General features: G+C 42.2%; 2 protein-coding genes, 1 long non-coding RNA gene and 2 other non-coding genes across 6 annotated transcripts in view; 1 reads left to right on the top strand and 4 right to left on the bottom strand.

Moving 5' to 3' along the window:
* Positions 1-247: 247 nt before the first annotated feature.
* On the bottom strand, positions 248-6,070 carry LOC145526960 (uncharacterized). The gene is made up of 2 exons (XR_014069353.1): positions 4,190-6,070; positions 248-1,987 (listed from the first exon to the last, which is right to left on the bottom strand). It is a non-coding gene; the product is annotated as an uncharacterized LOC145526960 (long non-coding RNA).
* Positions 6,071-6,997: 927 nt separating this feature from the next.
* Positions 6,998-11,648, bottom strand: RPS3A (ribosomal protein S3A). Of its 2 annotated transcripts, none has more exons than XM_081544049.1 (6): positions 11,173-11,648; positions 10,754-10,857; positions 10,206-10,393; positions 7,992-8,200; positions 7,367-7,476; positions 6,998-7,165 (listed from the first exon to the last, which is right to left on the bottom strand). In XM_081544049.1, the coding sequence occupies exons 1-6, from the start codon at positions 11,250-11,252 to the stop codon at positions 7,044-7,046; spliced, it is 813 nt and encodes a 270-aa protein (XP_081400175.1). In that variant the 5' UTR covers positions 11,253-11,648; the 3' UTR covers positions 6,998-7,043. The 2 variants fall into 2 exon arrangements, with proteins under 2 accessions (XP_081400175.1, XP_081400176.1); XM_081544050.1 differs by having other exon boundaries at positions 11,563-11,648.
* On the bottom strand, positions 7,676-7,745 carry LOC145528051 (small nucleolar RNA SNORD73). The gene has a single exon (XR_014070125.1). It is a non-coding gene; the product is annotated as a small nucleolar RNA SNORD73 (small nucleolar RNA).
* Positions 8,847-8,914, bottom strand: LOC145528052 (small nucleolar RNA SNORD73). The gene has a single exon (XR_014070126.1). It is a non-coding gene; the product is annotated as a small nucleolar RNA SNORD73 (small nucleolar RNA).
* LRBA (LPS responsive beige-like anchor protein) overlaps positions 11,626-13,724 on the top strand; it is an 803,036-nt gene continuing 800,937 nt past the window's right edge. Inside the window, exon 1 of the mRNA XM_081543943.1 lies at positions 11,626-11,868. The gene's annotated coding sequence lies outside the window, so the exon portion shown is untranslated. The remainder of the gene's footprint in view (positions 11,869-13,724) is intronic.

Below are 13,724 nucleotides of genomic sequence, written 5' to 3'. Positions count from 1 at the left end.
TTTCAATGACATTTGCTCATTTCCTACCTCTGTGTCACACTTTGGCAATTCTTGCAGTATTTCAAACCCTCTACCAGCAAAAGACTATATGAGTCCTAAAGATTCATATGATGTTCAGCATTTTTTAGCAATAAAGTATGTTTAAATTAATGGTTTTTTTTTTTTTTTGAAGACAGTGCTATTGTGCACTTAATAGATGATGTAACTCTTACATGCACTGGGAAACCAAAAAAATCCCGAGACTCACTCCATTGTACTATTCACTTTATTGAGGTGGTCTTGAACCAAACTCACAGTATCTCCAAGGTACGCCTACGCTGCATACCTGAGACTATTCTCTCAGACTATTACCAAGAAGTATTTTATAAAATTATTTGACTTTGAATAAACAAATTATTTTGGGCTTTTAGCCAAAACCACAAAGTGACTTGCAAGGGAAAGAAAATTATCATCAGTCTTGCATTAGCTATGCTTTATGCCAGAAGAAAATAGAAGTAATATAATTAAGATGCTCAGTAAGTAAGTTGAGGATTCTAGATCCAGTACAAGTGACTTTCAGGTATAAAGCAAATGATAAACTGTATTCAACATACAGGAACTCAGAAAATGAACTTTCTGAGCAATCAACCAAAAAAGAAGCTTCAACAAAAAAACTATAGAGCAGTCAGCTTAAGGGCTGGAAGTGGGCACTAAGAACATATCCTGGTAGCACTGAGACTGCGTAAGGGCTGGGGGAAAGTTCTGGCTGTGTGCTCCAGCAGCGTTTACGCAGTACTATAGATGTAGTGGGCCATGTGCTAAAAACGTTTGCAACTGTTCAGTAAGTTGTTGGTGGTGTTATTTTGAGGTTTATGCATGCCACGTGGGATAATGATGGGCTATTCTATCAGCCAGTGTGCCACAGAGAACTTCCTTGCCTTTTCCAACTGTTACAAGCCATTCCCTTTCCTTGACCCATGGCCCTTTCTCCATCCTCAAAGAGGATGAGCAACACTGGGCAGTCCTCGCACTGTATTACAACCACTTCTGCCTCAAACTTCCCCATTTAAGAACCTGTATAATTAGGCTCACTCCAGTAATCTAGCATACTCCCCTGGCAGTCTTTCCTGCTCTCAAATTAATGGTGCTGCTCAGCTGTACACATTAAAGCAAAAGCCAGTTTCAAATCAAGAGTTAGTTTTGCTATTTCAGTCATGCCTTGACATAAAGGTCTTCAGTAACTCCTTTTTGAAGATTCAAAATGTATATCCCTGGTTACAAAACTGTTCTAGGTACAATCAAGAAGAGAAAGGCCAGTTGTTAATATCTACATATCACATACATGATACTAAATGGGAAACTTACAATCACCCCTTATAGTCTTTTTTATTATATGGATGTTAACCACCTTCATGGTGACCTATGGGAAGGTAACTTAAACACATCATCAGACCAAACCATTTTTGAAAAAACATTGTTTTTGGAAGCGTTTTCACATGAACCTTTCTAAAAGAGATCCATGCCAAGCCCTACTCAGAGATGTAGCGAACTGGAGCTTCACTGGCCGTTATCATCCTACTAGATGATGCCCAGCATGAGAAAGCCAGCCACCACCTCTCCACTCCTGGTCCCCACCTTGAATGATCACTCTATAGACTCAACTCCCAACTTCTGCCTTGGAAAGCAAGCACCTGTCACTTCAGACCCAAATCTACAACTGTTTTCTACTGAAAATGTTTGCTTCTTCAGTAAGGGAATGCCATTCATTCCTTTCTTCAAAACATACTGAACTTCAAGGCATTGGAAAGTGTAGCAGTGAGCCAGACTCCACTCTCCTACCCCAAAAAAGCTGTCCACATGGAATTTTCCTAGTAGCCAGAAGTTAAAACTATAGAAAAATAACAGGGAAAGGACTGAAGGACAGGGTTTTCAATAGGATGAACACATCAGCAGAAAATAGCAACCCACTCCAGTATTCTTGCCTGGAGAATCCCATGGACAAAGGAGCCTGGTGGGTTACAGTCCATGGGGTTGCAAAGTCAGACACGACTGAGCAACTAACACACACACATCAGCAGGATCTACCGATTTAGCACAAGCTTTGGGGCCATTTAAGTGAGGAATCCGAAATGCAGTACTTGGGTGCAATTTCAAAAGCAACAGAATGATCTTTGTTTCCAAGGCAAACCATTCGATGTCACAGTAATCCAAGTCTATGCCCCAACCAATAATGCCCAAGAAGCTGAAGTTGAATGGCTCTATGAAGACCTACAACACCTTCTAGAACTAACACTGAAAAGATATCCTTTTCATCATAGGGGACTATGATGCAAAAGTAGGAAGTCAAGAGAGAACCTGGAGTAACAGGCAAGTTTGGCCTTGGAGTACAAAATGAAGCAGGGCAAAGGCTACTCTCTTGGCAAAGAGTTTTGCCAAGAGAACGCACGCACGGTCATAGCAAACACCCTCTTCCAATAACACAAGAGAAGACGTCTTCTACACATAGACATCACCAGATGGCCAACACTGAAATCAGATTGATTATATTCTTTGCAGCCAAAGATGGAGACGCTCTATAAAGTCAGCAAAAACAAGACCGGGAGCTGACTTGTGGCTCAGATCATTAATTCCTTACTGCAAAATTCAGACTTAAATTGAATAAAGTAGGGAACACCACTAGGCCATTCAGGTATGACCTAAATCAAATCCCTTATGATTATACGTGCAAGTGACAAATATTTTCAAGGGATTGGATCTGATACAGAGTGCCTGAAGAACTATGGACGGAGGTTCGTGACATTTTACAGCAGTCGGTGATAAAACCATCCCCAAGAAAAAGAAATGCAAAAAGGCAAATGTCTGTATGAGGAGGCCTTACAGACAGCTGAAAAGAGAAGCAAAAGGCAAAGGAGAAAAGGAAAGATATACCCATCTGAATGCAGAGTTCCAAAGAATAGCAAGGAGAGACAGTTTTCCTAAGTGAACAATGCAAAGAAATAGAGGAAAACAATTTAAGACTAGAGATCTCAAGAAAATTAGAGATGCCAAGGGAACATTTCATACAAAGACGGGCTTAATGAAGGACAGAAATGGTATGGACCTAACAGAAGCAGAAGATATTAAGAAGAGGTGGCAAGAATACACAGAACTATACAAAAAAGATCTAAATGACCCAGATAATCACAATGGTGTGATCACTCACCTAGAGCCAGACATCCTGGAGTGAGAAGTCAAGTGGGCCTTAGGAAGCATCACAAGGAACAAAACTAGTGGAGGTGATGGAATTCCAGCTGAGCCATTTAAAATCCTAAACGATGATGCTATGAAAGTGCTGTACTCAATATGCCAACAAATATGAAAAACTCAGCAGTGGCCACAAGACTGGTAAAGGTCAGTTTTCATTCCAATCCCAAAGAAGGCAATGCCGAAGAATGTTCAAACTACTGCACAATTGCACTCATCTCACACGCTAGCAAAGTAATGCTCAAAATTCTCCAAGCCAGGCTTCAACAGTATGTGAACCGTGAACTTCCAGATGTTCAAGCTGGATTTAGAATAAGGAACCAGGGAGATCAAATTGCCAACATCTGCTGGATCATAGAAAAAGCAAGAGAATTTCAGAAAAATATCACAATTTCTGCTTCATTGACCGTGCTAAAGCCTTTGACTGTGTGGATTACAACCAACTGGAAAATTCTTCAAGAGATGGGAATAGCTAACCAGCTTACCTGCCTCCTGAGAAATCTGTATGCAGGTCAAGCAGCAAGTTAGAACCAGACATGGAACAGCAGACTGGTTCCAAATTGGGAAAGGAGTATGTCAAGAAGTATATCGTTACCCTGCTTACTTCTATGCAGACAGAGTACATCACGTGAAATGCCAGGCTGGATGAACCACAAGCTGGATGAACCACAAGCTGGAATCAACATCCCCGGGACAATTATCAAAAACCTCAGATATGCAGATGCTGCTGCTGCTAAGTTGCTTCAGTCGTGTCCAACTCTGCGACCCCATAGACGGCAGCCCACCAGGCTCCTCCGTCCCTGGGATTCTCCAGGCAGGAACACTGGAGTGGGTTGCCATTTCCTTTTCCAATGCATGAAAGTGAAAAGTGAAAGTGAAGTTGCTCAGTCATGTCTGACTCTTCGCGACCCCATGGACTGTAGCCTACCAGGCTCCTCTGTCCATGGGATTTCCCAGGCAAGAGTACTGGAGTGGGGTGCCATTTCCTTCTCCAATATGCAGATGACACCACCCTAATGGCAGAAAGAAAAGAGGAACTAAAGAGCCTCTTGATGAAAGTGAAAGAGAAGAGTGAAAATGTTAGCTTAAAACTCAACATTCAAAAAACAAAGATCGTGGCAACTGGTCCCATCACTTCATGTCAAATAGATGGGAAACAATGGAAAAAATGACAGACTTTACTTTCTTGGGCTCCAAAATCACTGTAGATGGTGAGTTCAACCACGAAATTAAAAGACACTTGCTCGTTGGAAGAAAAGCTGTGACAAACACAGACAGCGTATTAAAAACAAAGACATTACTTTACCAACAAAACGTCCATATAGTCAAAGCTATGGTTTTTCCAGTAGTCATGTATGGATTTGAGAGTTGGACCATAAAGAAGGGTAACACCAAAGAACTGATGTTTTTAAACTGGTGTTGCAGAAAACTCTTTAGAGTCCCTTGGACTGCAAGATCAAACCAGTCAATCCTAAATATTAATTAGAAGGACTGGTGCTGAAGCTCCAATACTTTGGCCACCTGATGTGAAGAGCCAGTTCATAAGACCCCGATGCTAGTAAAGACTGAAGGCAGGAAGAGAAGGGGATGACAGAAGATGAGATGGTTGGATGGCATCACCAACTCAACGGACGTGAGTTTGAGCAAGCTCTGGGGGATGGTGAAGGACAGGGAAGCCTGGTGTACTGCAGTCTAGGGTTGCAGAGTCGGACACGAATGAGCAACTGAACACAACCAACTGCAAGCACAGGCTGGTAATGACTTCCTCTGAAGTGACAGAAATGGGGTCAGGAGGAAATGGTTAGATTCCAGATCGTTTCTTATTAGAAACTTACACCCTTGGCACTGAGAGCAGACACCTAACCGCTGTACTGCCAGATTTCTTTAGAATGAACTGTGAGTCATCCAGGAGGACCCGAGGACTTCCTTTGGTCTACAACAGGATGGGGGACTTCCCTGGTGCTTCAGTGGTTAAGAATCCTCTAAGCAATGCAGGCCACCTGGGTTCCATCCTGCTTGGGGAACTAAGATCCCAAGTGCCATGGAGCAACGAAGTCCATGCACCTCAGTTACTGGGCCTGTATGCCATAACTAAGACCTGATGCAGCCAAGTAAGTATTTTACTTAGAAAATAAATTGTAAAAATAAGTAAATAGGATGAGTGTTGTTGTTCAGGAATACAATTTTAGACATGTTAAATGCCTACTGACATTAAGTTGGGAGCTGGAGAGACAAACCTGGAGTTCAAAGGTACACACTAGAAGTAAAATTCCGAGTTTATTTAAAACCAAGAAATTGAGTAAGACTATTTTTAGAAAGAATATTGGTAAAAATAAAAGGATTAGGGCTCTCCAACACTGAGGCCTGAAACAAACTAGCAAATAGTAGCTAGCAACATGGGAGGAAAACTTTGAGGTCCAATTCCAGAAGACAGTTAAGAAACAGGAGAAAATCAACTGTCAATCATCACTGTCACAGAAGCAAAATGAAAGCTAAGGATGAACCACTGGCTTAGCAATGACATCTGTTAATTCTGACAGCAACAGCTTCCTTGAGTGGTGAGTAAAAAAAAAGTGTGAAAGAGAAAAGCCAAAATGAGACAGATTCAAGCAAGAAAAGTAAAATTACAAGCAAGAAATATGGTTAACTCTTTCAAGCTTTGCTCTTAAGTTTGAATAGGGATATATCTGGAAGGACAGAGAACTTGCTTGTATGCTGAGATTGGCAGAGGAATAATGAAAAAGGTGAGACCTGATGGAGCCAAGAACAGAGGGTAGAATCTGATGCTTCTGTGTCTGACTCTGCGACCCCATGACTACAGCGCACCAAGCGTCTCTATCCTTCAGTCTTCCAGAGTTTGCTCAGATTCATGTCCATTGAGTCAGTGATGTTATCTATCTCAACCACTGCCACCCCTTTCTCTTGCCTTCAGTCTTTCCCAGCATGAGGCAGGGTGGAAATAACAGGAATTTCTGAGGTTCTTATTCTCAAGAAGCAAGGCGAATGAAAAGTTAGAGGTTTGAGCAGAGAAGGTATAGAACAGAATGGGTGAGTGACTAGAAGGAAATAGTGGGCAGACAAATGCCCACTTAACAGGAGACCAATAACCAGTTTCTCTGCTTGTCTAGCCAACTTCAGCTTGACCATTAAGGTCTTCAGTGGGGGATCTACCTCTAGAGAACAGAACAGCATTTATATTTTTAAAAGACAAACCCACAAAAACCTAAATGGCAATAAGCTCTTTTCTTTCCACTGCACGGTTTAGGACGGTGGTTCACAAAGTCACCTTGTCACCAGCATCACCTGAAAATTGCAAACTTACAGACTTCATCCTAGAACTACAACATCAGAAATTCTGGGAGCAAGGCCCTGCAATGTTTTAATAAGCCTTTCAGAGAACTGAGAACCACCTTGGCTTCCCTGGTGGCTCAGATGGTAAAGTCTCTGCCTCCAATGCAGGAGATCTGGGTTCAATCCCTGGGTTGGGATGATCCCTAAAGGGTATGGCAACCCACTCCAATCTTCTTGCCAAAGAGTCAGATATGACTGAGTGACTTTCACTTTTAAAACTTCAACCATGTAAAGAAAGGGTTTCCTTTTATTCACCATCTATAATACTTCCAGACCATTCCTACTTAAAATAGATCTTACCCTTTCTCGGCTACTTAGTAAATAAAAAAACAAAATACACACAAAAGGTAGGAAAACTTCACCACAAATCAGAACATCTTAAACAAGCTGTCAGGTTATTTAAAAAGAATGATCAGGAAAAAAATACCACAAATAAGATCTTTTATTTGTCACCATTAAGAGTCTGCATTTTAAACCGATTCTTGGACTGGTGGCTCGTAGCCATCAGCTCGTTCAACTTTAGCACCTGTTTCGTCCCCAGCAGCTTTTCCAGAACTACTACCTTCACCGTGTAGCTCCATGAGTTTTCCCACTAAAAAGAAGGAAAAAACTGTTAGTTACAGCCTACCATATCTTGAAACATATTATCAGTACTCTATAATACTATATAGGGAAGACAGGAGGAAAAAAAGCAACATCTGGACTCAAAAAAGAAACAAACCCCAGCAGCAAACAATGTACTTTTCTACTTTTCTACACAATTTTCTTTCAGAAACCCTGTGACTTCACTTACATTCAAATTTGGGCTTCTTGAGCATTTTTACTTTTCTAACGAAGACATCATGGAGCGGATAAATAGATTGGCAAGCCTTTTCTATGTCTTTTCCAATGCTATCTGGAATCCTGCAAACCAGTAATGATAAGTTAGAATAAACCTACACTTCATTTAACCCACAATTATCCTCATTCTATTATTGCCCATTCATAGGTGATGGTTAAATAATTTGAATTATACAGCTACTTAGTAGCAAAATCAGCACTTGAGCCTTCTGAATCCAAGCCTTATGCGTTTTACAAACACAGCTCTAAGCAACTGCAAGGGAACATCAGAAAAATGTTAAGTTTTATCATCGGACATCATATGGGACCGAAACATTTTGTCATCATTTATTCCCATACTTAATTGTGAAAGGTTTGTCAACTCAGTGTATTTCTAAGGCAAAGACGAGTCCTGAGCTTCAAGTCTCACTAACTGCCCAAATGAGAAACCATCAAGTAACATTTACTGAACACTTAACATGCTTTCATTTCAAGAGATGCCGCTAGACAGTTTCATAGAATTTAAACCGAGTTCTGACCGCACCTTGTCTCACATGCTTTTCCTTATCTGAGGGTTGTATTGTAAGGAAAACACTTACAATTTATTGACCACCTCTTTCAAGTCATTTGTCTGCACCTCTCGGGTCATGATTTCCATCATCTTCTTGCGGATCTGGCGCACCTGCTGGTGCTGGGCATAAGAGGTCTTCCGAATCTGATTGTTGCGCTTTTTAGTAAAACCCACACAGAACAGACGAAGCAAGTAACCATCGGTAGTCTTGACATCAACGTGAGCTTCAATCATGGTCTAGTGAAAAAAATGACACTGTCGGTTATACCAGACTTAAAGTTATCGATTTTTATCCCTCAAATCCTAATTTTAAAGAAGTGGAAGGTCAAGTATTCATTACACAGTATCAAGTATAATATAAATGGGCTATTTAATTTACAGAGTTAATGTCCTTGAAGTGAACTTACCAACAGTCATCTTGAATTCTTACTATCCTCCATATCTAATTTAATGAACACTGAGTCCTCTCGGCGGTCTCTCCCCCAACCCAAGTAGCTTCTCTAGCCTCATTATCACTATCTGCAAAGAATCCCCTCTTTGACAATCTGCTCCTCCCCCAATCAATTTTTTAACTCTGCAAGTAAACAAAAAATGCGTTCTAAGAGACTACAAAACTGACATCTAATGTAAAAACACCAAACACATATACTTTAAAATGTCCTTTATGTTCCAAACCAAAGCCCCGATAAGGATTAAATATTCAATTTCACAGCTAAAACATATTTTTAAAAATCCATAGTCTTAACACTACCTAAATTCAAAAAGATCTGCCCTTTTTGCATTTTTTAAATTTTATGCCTTTACTTCAAAAAATGAATATAATGCAATCATAGTTGAAAAGCCTTAAAATACTTCCAGAAATACAACTATAAAACCTTAGGGGAATGTCAGAAATGTAACGGTATAATCATTATTATCATTTGGGACCGAAACATTTTGTCATCATTCATTCCCACACACAAAACATTCCCAAATGGTATCTGAACCAATGTCATTTCCTGTAGTTAAAACTAACTTGTAGCAAATGCTTTCTGTTAACAAGTTCTGTACAAAGCATGTTTTCATGGATTTTTTATTTCATCCTGATTCCATGAGCTAATGTTCTTAGCTACATTTTACAGATTTAAAAAAACGCAAGGCTTAGCAAGCTGTTAAGTTACTTTTATACCGATAAAGATCCGTCTAGTCAAAGCTATGGTTTTTCCAGTAGTCATGTATGGATGTGAGAGTTGGACCACAAAGGCTGAACACCAAAGAATTGATGCTTTTAAACTGTGGTGTTGGAGAAGACTCTTCGAGTCCTCTGGTCCTCTGGACTGCAAGGAGATCCAACCAGTCCATCCTAAAGGAAATCAATCCCGAATATTCACTGGAAGGACTGATGCTGAAGCTAAAACTCCAATACTTTGGCCACCTGATGTGAAGAACTGACTCATTGGAAAAGAAGGGGACTGCAAGGATGAGATGGTTGGATGGCATCACTGATTCGATGGACATGAGTTTGAGCAAGCTCCAGGAGTTGGTGATGAACAGGGAAGCCTGGCGTGCTGCAGTCCATGGAGTCACAAAGAGTTGGACAGGACTGAGCAACTGGACTGGACTGAACTAAAGTTACTTTTCAGAAACTATAACTGGGAAAAGGAAACAAAATTTCAATCTCACTCCAGAGGCTCTGCCTCTCCTATTGTATAGTACAATAGACAATCAAAACTAGCCCAATCCCCCCTTTCACGATAAAATTCACAAGATTTTGAAGTTCAAAGGTGTTCTGAGGACAGGCAAAGCCAAAACTGCAAACCTGTGCTAATTCATGCAGCAAAAAAAACTTTGATGATAAATCCAATATTAAGTCCTGAACTCAGTTTAAGGGCTTTCTGGGTGGCTTATTGGCAAAGAATCCACCTGCAATGCAGGAGACACACGTTGGATTTCTGGTTGGGAAGATCCCCTGGAGAAAGACATGGCTACCCATTTCAATACTCTTGCCTGGGAAATCCCATGGACAGGAGCTTTTCCAGCTACAGTCCATGGGGTCACAAAAAGAGTTTGGGGACAACTGAGCAACTGACCACCACCACCACTGCTGTTGCTCAAGTTTAAGAGTCCACACTCAACAGCAGCCAGAAAATATCACAGACTTAAAAAGAAATCTAAACCTCAACTGCACAATATGCTCCTTCCTGACATTAAATCATGACATCTTTGGTCATGCACACTACAGCCCCATGCATTTTCTTCTCACCTGCCATTTTTTGACCATGGAGCACATTTTGTCACGGGTAAGATCCATACCATGAAAATTAGTCAGGCAGTTTTTGCCCTGAACATCCTCAGTAATTAGCTTGAATTTTCTAAATGCTACTTCATCATTCTGCAGATCAGCAAGACTCACTTCAAAAACACGACCTTTGAGGCCATCAGACGCGATTTCTATAAAACAAGAATCAATTGTTAACGTTAGAAACAACATAAGCAAAGTCAAGCCAGCTAGGTTAATGTTCAAGCATTAAGAAAATTATGAAGACCTTAACTTTTGTTAACCAAACCCATATGGTCACCAATGACTGACAGTGCTTATCAGAAGCTCAAAACTAACCATGCACGTTTTACTGGTAATTCTTAAGTACCATCTTGCTTCCACAAGCGCTGTAAGACAAAGAGTCCCCAATGGGGCCAAAGTCGCAATCAAAGCTGACGTTTCCTTAAATATCCCACCACGGAACGGACAGCAGACCAAGATACAAGCATGTCTCAATGAAGAAAAACAAAAACGAAGAATAAGATACTCACTGGTTCCTTGAGTTCTCGTGACCAATGTTTTTCCAATATTCCTTATATTGAACATAGCTGGTGCTTTCACATCATACCAATCTTTTTTAGAAAATGGGTCAACCCTGGATTTAAAAACATGCTTAAGTTTTAAAATCACGTAATTACTTTGAACTTTCCTCATTCTAATTACTTTAAAAGGCTAACTAAATTCCTCTCGGTGAGGTGAGGGGCGCACACGTAAATCTAGCTCTTCTCACCAGGTCCTTGTACAGACCTGACACTCCGGTCAATTAATTCTGCCACGAACATATACCCTCTCCCCACACCCTCGGTCCTTCAAAACACTGCCTCCGGACAACCACTGTCGCTTCACTTTTACTGTTTCGTGAAGACACACACTGGTAACCCGCACACTTTAGGACCTCGTGCTAGCTTACTGGGAACTTCCAGCTTCCATCCGGCCCAAGCAGCGGCGGGGCGCCGGGTCCTGAGTCAACCACAAAAGTGCCATTCTCATCTCCAGATCTTAGCGAGGTATTATCCGTGGAATTTAAGAAGCCTATGATCCCACAACTCCTGTCCGACTCGCGACAGAAATCTGACTCAAAAGGGGCGCGCATTAGGCCCAGAAGGCCAGGGGAAAAACAGTCAGCTCGCCTCAAAGCAGCACCGGCCTCCGCAGGCGGCGGTTCGCAGTTTACCAACCCCGCACGGTCAGCGCAATCCAACTAGAATCCTCGCCATCGGGCTTACTCTGCGGCTCAGAAGCCGCTCGCCGACTCCGGTAGGGGTCCCCCAAAGCGGAGGCCGCAACAGTTGCCACTTACACTTTCTTCTTGGCTCCCTTTTTGCCTCCTTTCGTAAGGCGCTTGTTCTTGCCGACCGCCATGATGCCGCTCAGAGAGCCAAAAGGATTGATGTGTAATTCGCGCGAGAACTTAGGCGTGCGGGGCGGGACGCGCTGTCTACGTGACCTTCGACATTACGTTCTTCCGGCCTCAAGAATATCGCGACAACAGAGAGAGGCAAGCGTCCGACTGTGCCTGCGACAGCGCCCTCGTGTGTGGGGAGGCTGTGCAGAATGCCGCTAGTTGAGAGGCCGAGCTCCGGAAGTGCTGACGCTGGTATCTGAGGTGCGGACTCCTGGTAATGATGGTTCCCGAGGCTCTGAAGTCCGGAAGTAGGTTTCCTTGGAAGCGGACGCCCACTCAGCGTCATTCAAAGCTAAACTCACTGTGTCACTTTCAAGCCTGTTTCTTCTCAAACCCCAAGCCTGTGGGATTTGGGATTAGACAGCCGGTCCTAGGTTCCTATACCAGTTTCAGTAATAATGTTTAGCCTTGTGACTTGTCTATACTTCCTCGTATTTGAGATGGAGGCAGTAGTGTGATCTACCTCGAGGATTAAAATTAAATAAGTGTAACATCGAAGATCCTGGTTATGTTCTGCTTGTTGTTAAAAGCTGCTGGTTAGTGGAATACGTTCGCCTTGTGTGCCTCCATCAAGCTGTACACTAACTAGTGCACTTTTCCATAAATTTCTTATTCTTATGCATTGATAAAAAGGTGTTTTGAGGGCGATGGGTTTTTTTTGGGGGGGTGGGGGGAGTTGTTTCTGTTTCAGTGAAGTGAGTTCTCATTGTTTCCCTGAGGGACTATGGTTGCAGTGTTTCCAAATACTTTGATTTTTCGGGAAAAGTTTATTTCAGTTGCAGGGGATAAGGAAATTCCTCCTGGCTAGATGTGGTCTGCTAGCTTCAAATCTGTAATCCGTCCCTGAAAAGCTGGCCCACGTAGGCTTGGTACTCAGCCAGTGGTATGTTGAGTTCCCCTCTGGCAAAAATCTCTGCTACCAAGCGAGAAACCTGGCTGGAGTCACGTCACTCCCACAAGCCTTCAAGTCTAATCTCTTCCAGTCCTTCTAGCCTACAGCCCTTACCTCCTGTGACCCTTACTTTCTAAAACAGTCTTCCTAAATCTCTAATCCCAGCCTGCTTAGTTCACAACAGCATGAATATACCTAACACTACTGAACTGTACACTTAAATATGGTTAAAATGATAACTTTTCTTTTGTGTTTTTATCACAATTATTTTTTTAAAAAGTCCTTGTGGGTGTATTAAGTCGAGTCAGTCGTGTCCGACTCTTGGCGACCCTGTAGACTGTAGCCCACCAGCCTCCTCTGTCCATGGGATTCTTCAGGCAAGAATAATGGAGTGGGTTGCTATGCCCTCCTCCAGGGGCTCTTGCCGACCCAGGGATCAAACCCACATCTCTTAAGTCCCCTGCATTGGCAGGCGGGTTCTTTACTGTTAGCACCAAAAAAGTCCTTAGCTTAGCCTACAAAACCTCTTTTATCTTGACTTACCTGTTTTCATTCTCACCCTATCTTAGTCTTTAGTGGATACCCCAGCTCTGGACATCTAGAACTATTTAAAATTCCTTGGAGTAAAATTTCTCTTGCCTCCATTCCTTTTCCCTCATCAAATACCTGTGCATTTTCAAGGCATGGGAATGTGCTCAGTCACTAAGTCGTGTCCAGCTCTTTGTGACTCCATGCACTGTAGCCTGTCAGGATGCTCTCTCTGTGGCAGGAATACTGGAGTGGGTTGCCGTTTCCTTCTCCAGGGGCTCTTTCCAACCCAGGGACCCGCTTCTCCTTTGTGGCAGTAGATTCTTTACCCCTAAGCCACCAGGGAAGCCTCATTTTCAAGGCAGCTCAGGTTCATTTCTTCTTTCACTAAGAGATTAATTCCCCAGACAAGCAAGCCTTCCCTCACATCTGTTCCCAGAAGAACTAACACTACTTAACTTGTTAGTAACTACTGGTAAACGTGTCCCTTTCTTACTGTAAGCAGGAGGGCATGCAGTGCAGTCATTTTCTTATTTGTGGCCATTTTTTAGCACATAGTGGGCCCTCATAATATTTGTTCGATGAATAAATAATAGTAGACAACATTGATGATGGTCCCAGTCTTTTGAACTTTGAG

Source organism: Giraffa tippelskirchi, chromosome 11 (genome assembly GCF_054371585.1).
Source record: "Giraffa tippelskirchi isolate mGirTip1 chromosome 11, T2T-mGirTip1v1.2.pri, whole genome shotgun sequence".
Taxonomy (NCBI): domain Eukaryota; kingdom Metazoa; phylum Chordata; class Mammalia; order Artiodactyla; family Giraffidae; genus Giraffa; species Giraffa tippelskirchi.
The sequence above is the reverse complement of the archived record's forward strand: the minus strand, read 5'-3'. Positions and strand labels throughout refer to the sequence as shown.

What these genes read in the sequence shown, in the direction of transcription:
- RPS3A (XM_081544049.1), bottom strand. Translation starts at nt 11,252, where the DNA reads ATGAGAATGGCACTTTTGTGGTTGACTCAGGACCCGGCGCCCCGCCGC. An exon ending in CACGAGAACTCAAGGAACCA is followed by an intron (nt 10,394 to 10,753) that starts GTGAGTATCTTA and finishes CTTGTTTTATAG; the next exon opens with AAATCGCGTCTGATGGCCTC. An exon ending in AAAGAGGTGGTCAATAAATT is followed by an intron (nt 7,477 to 7,991) that starts GTAAGTGTTTTC and finishes ACTGGTTTGCAG; the next exon opens with GATTCCAGATAGCATTGGAA.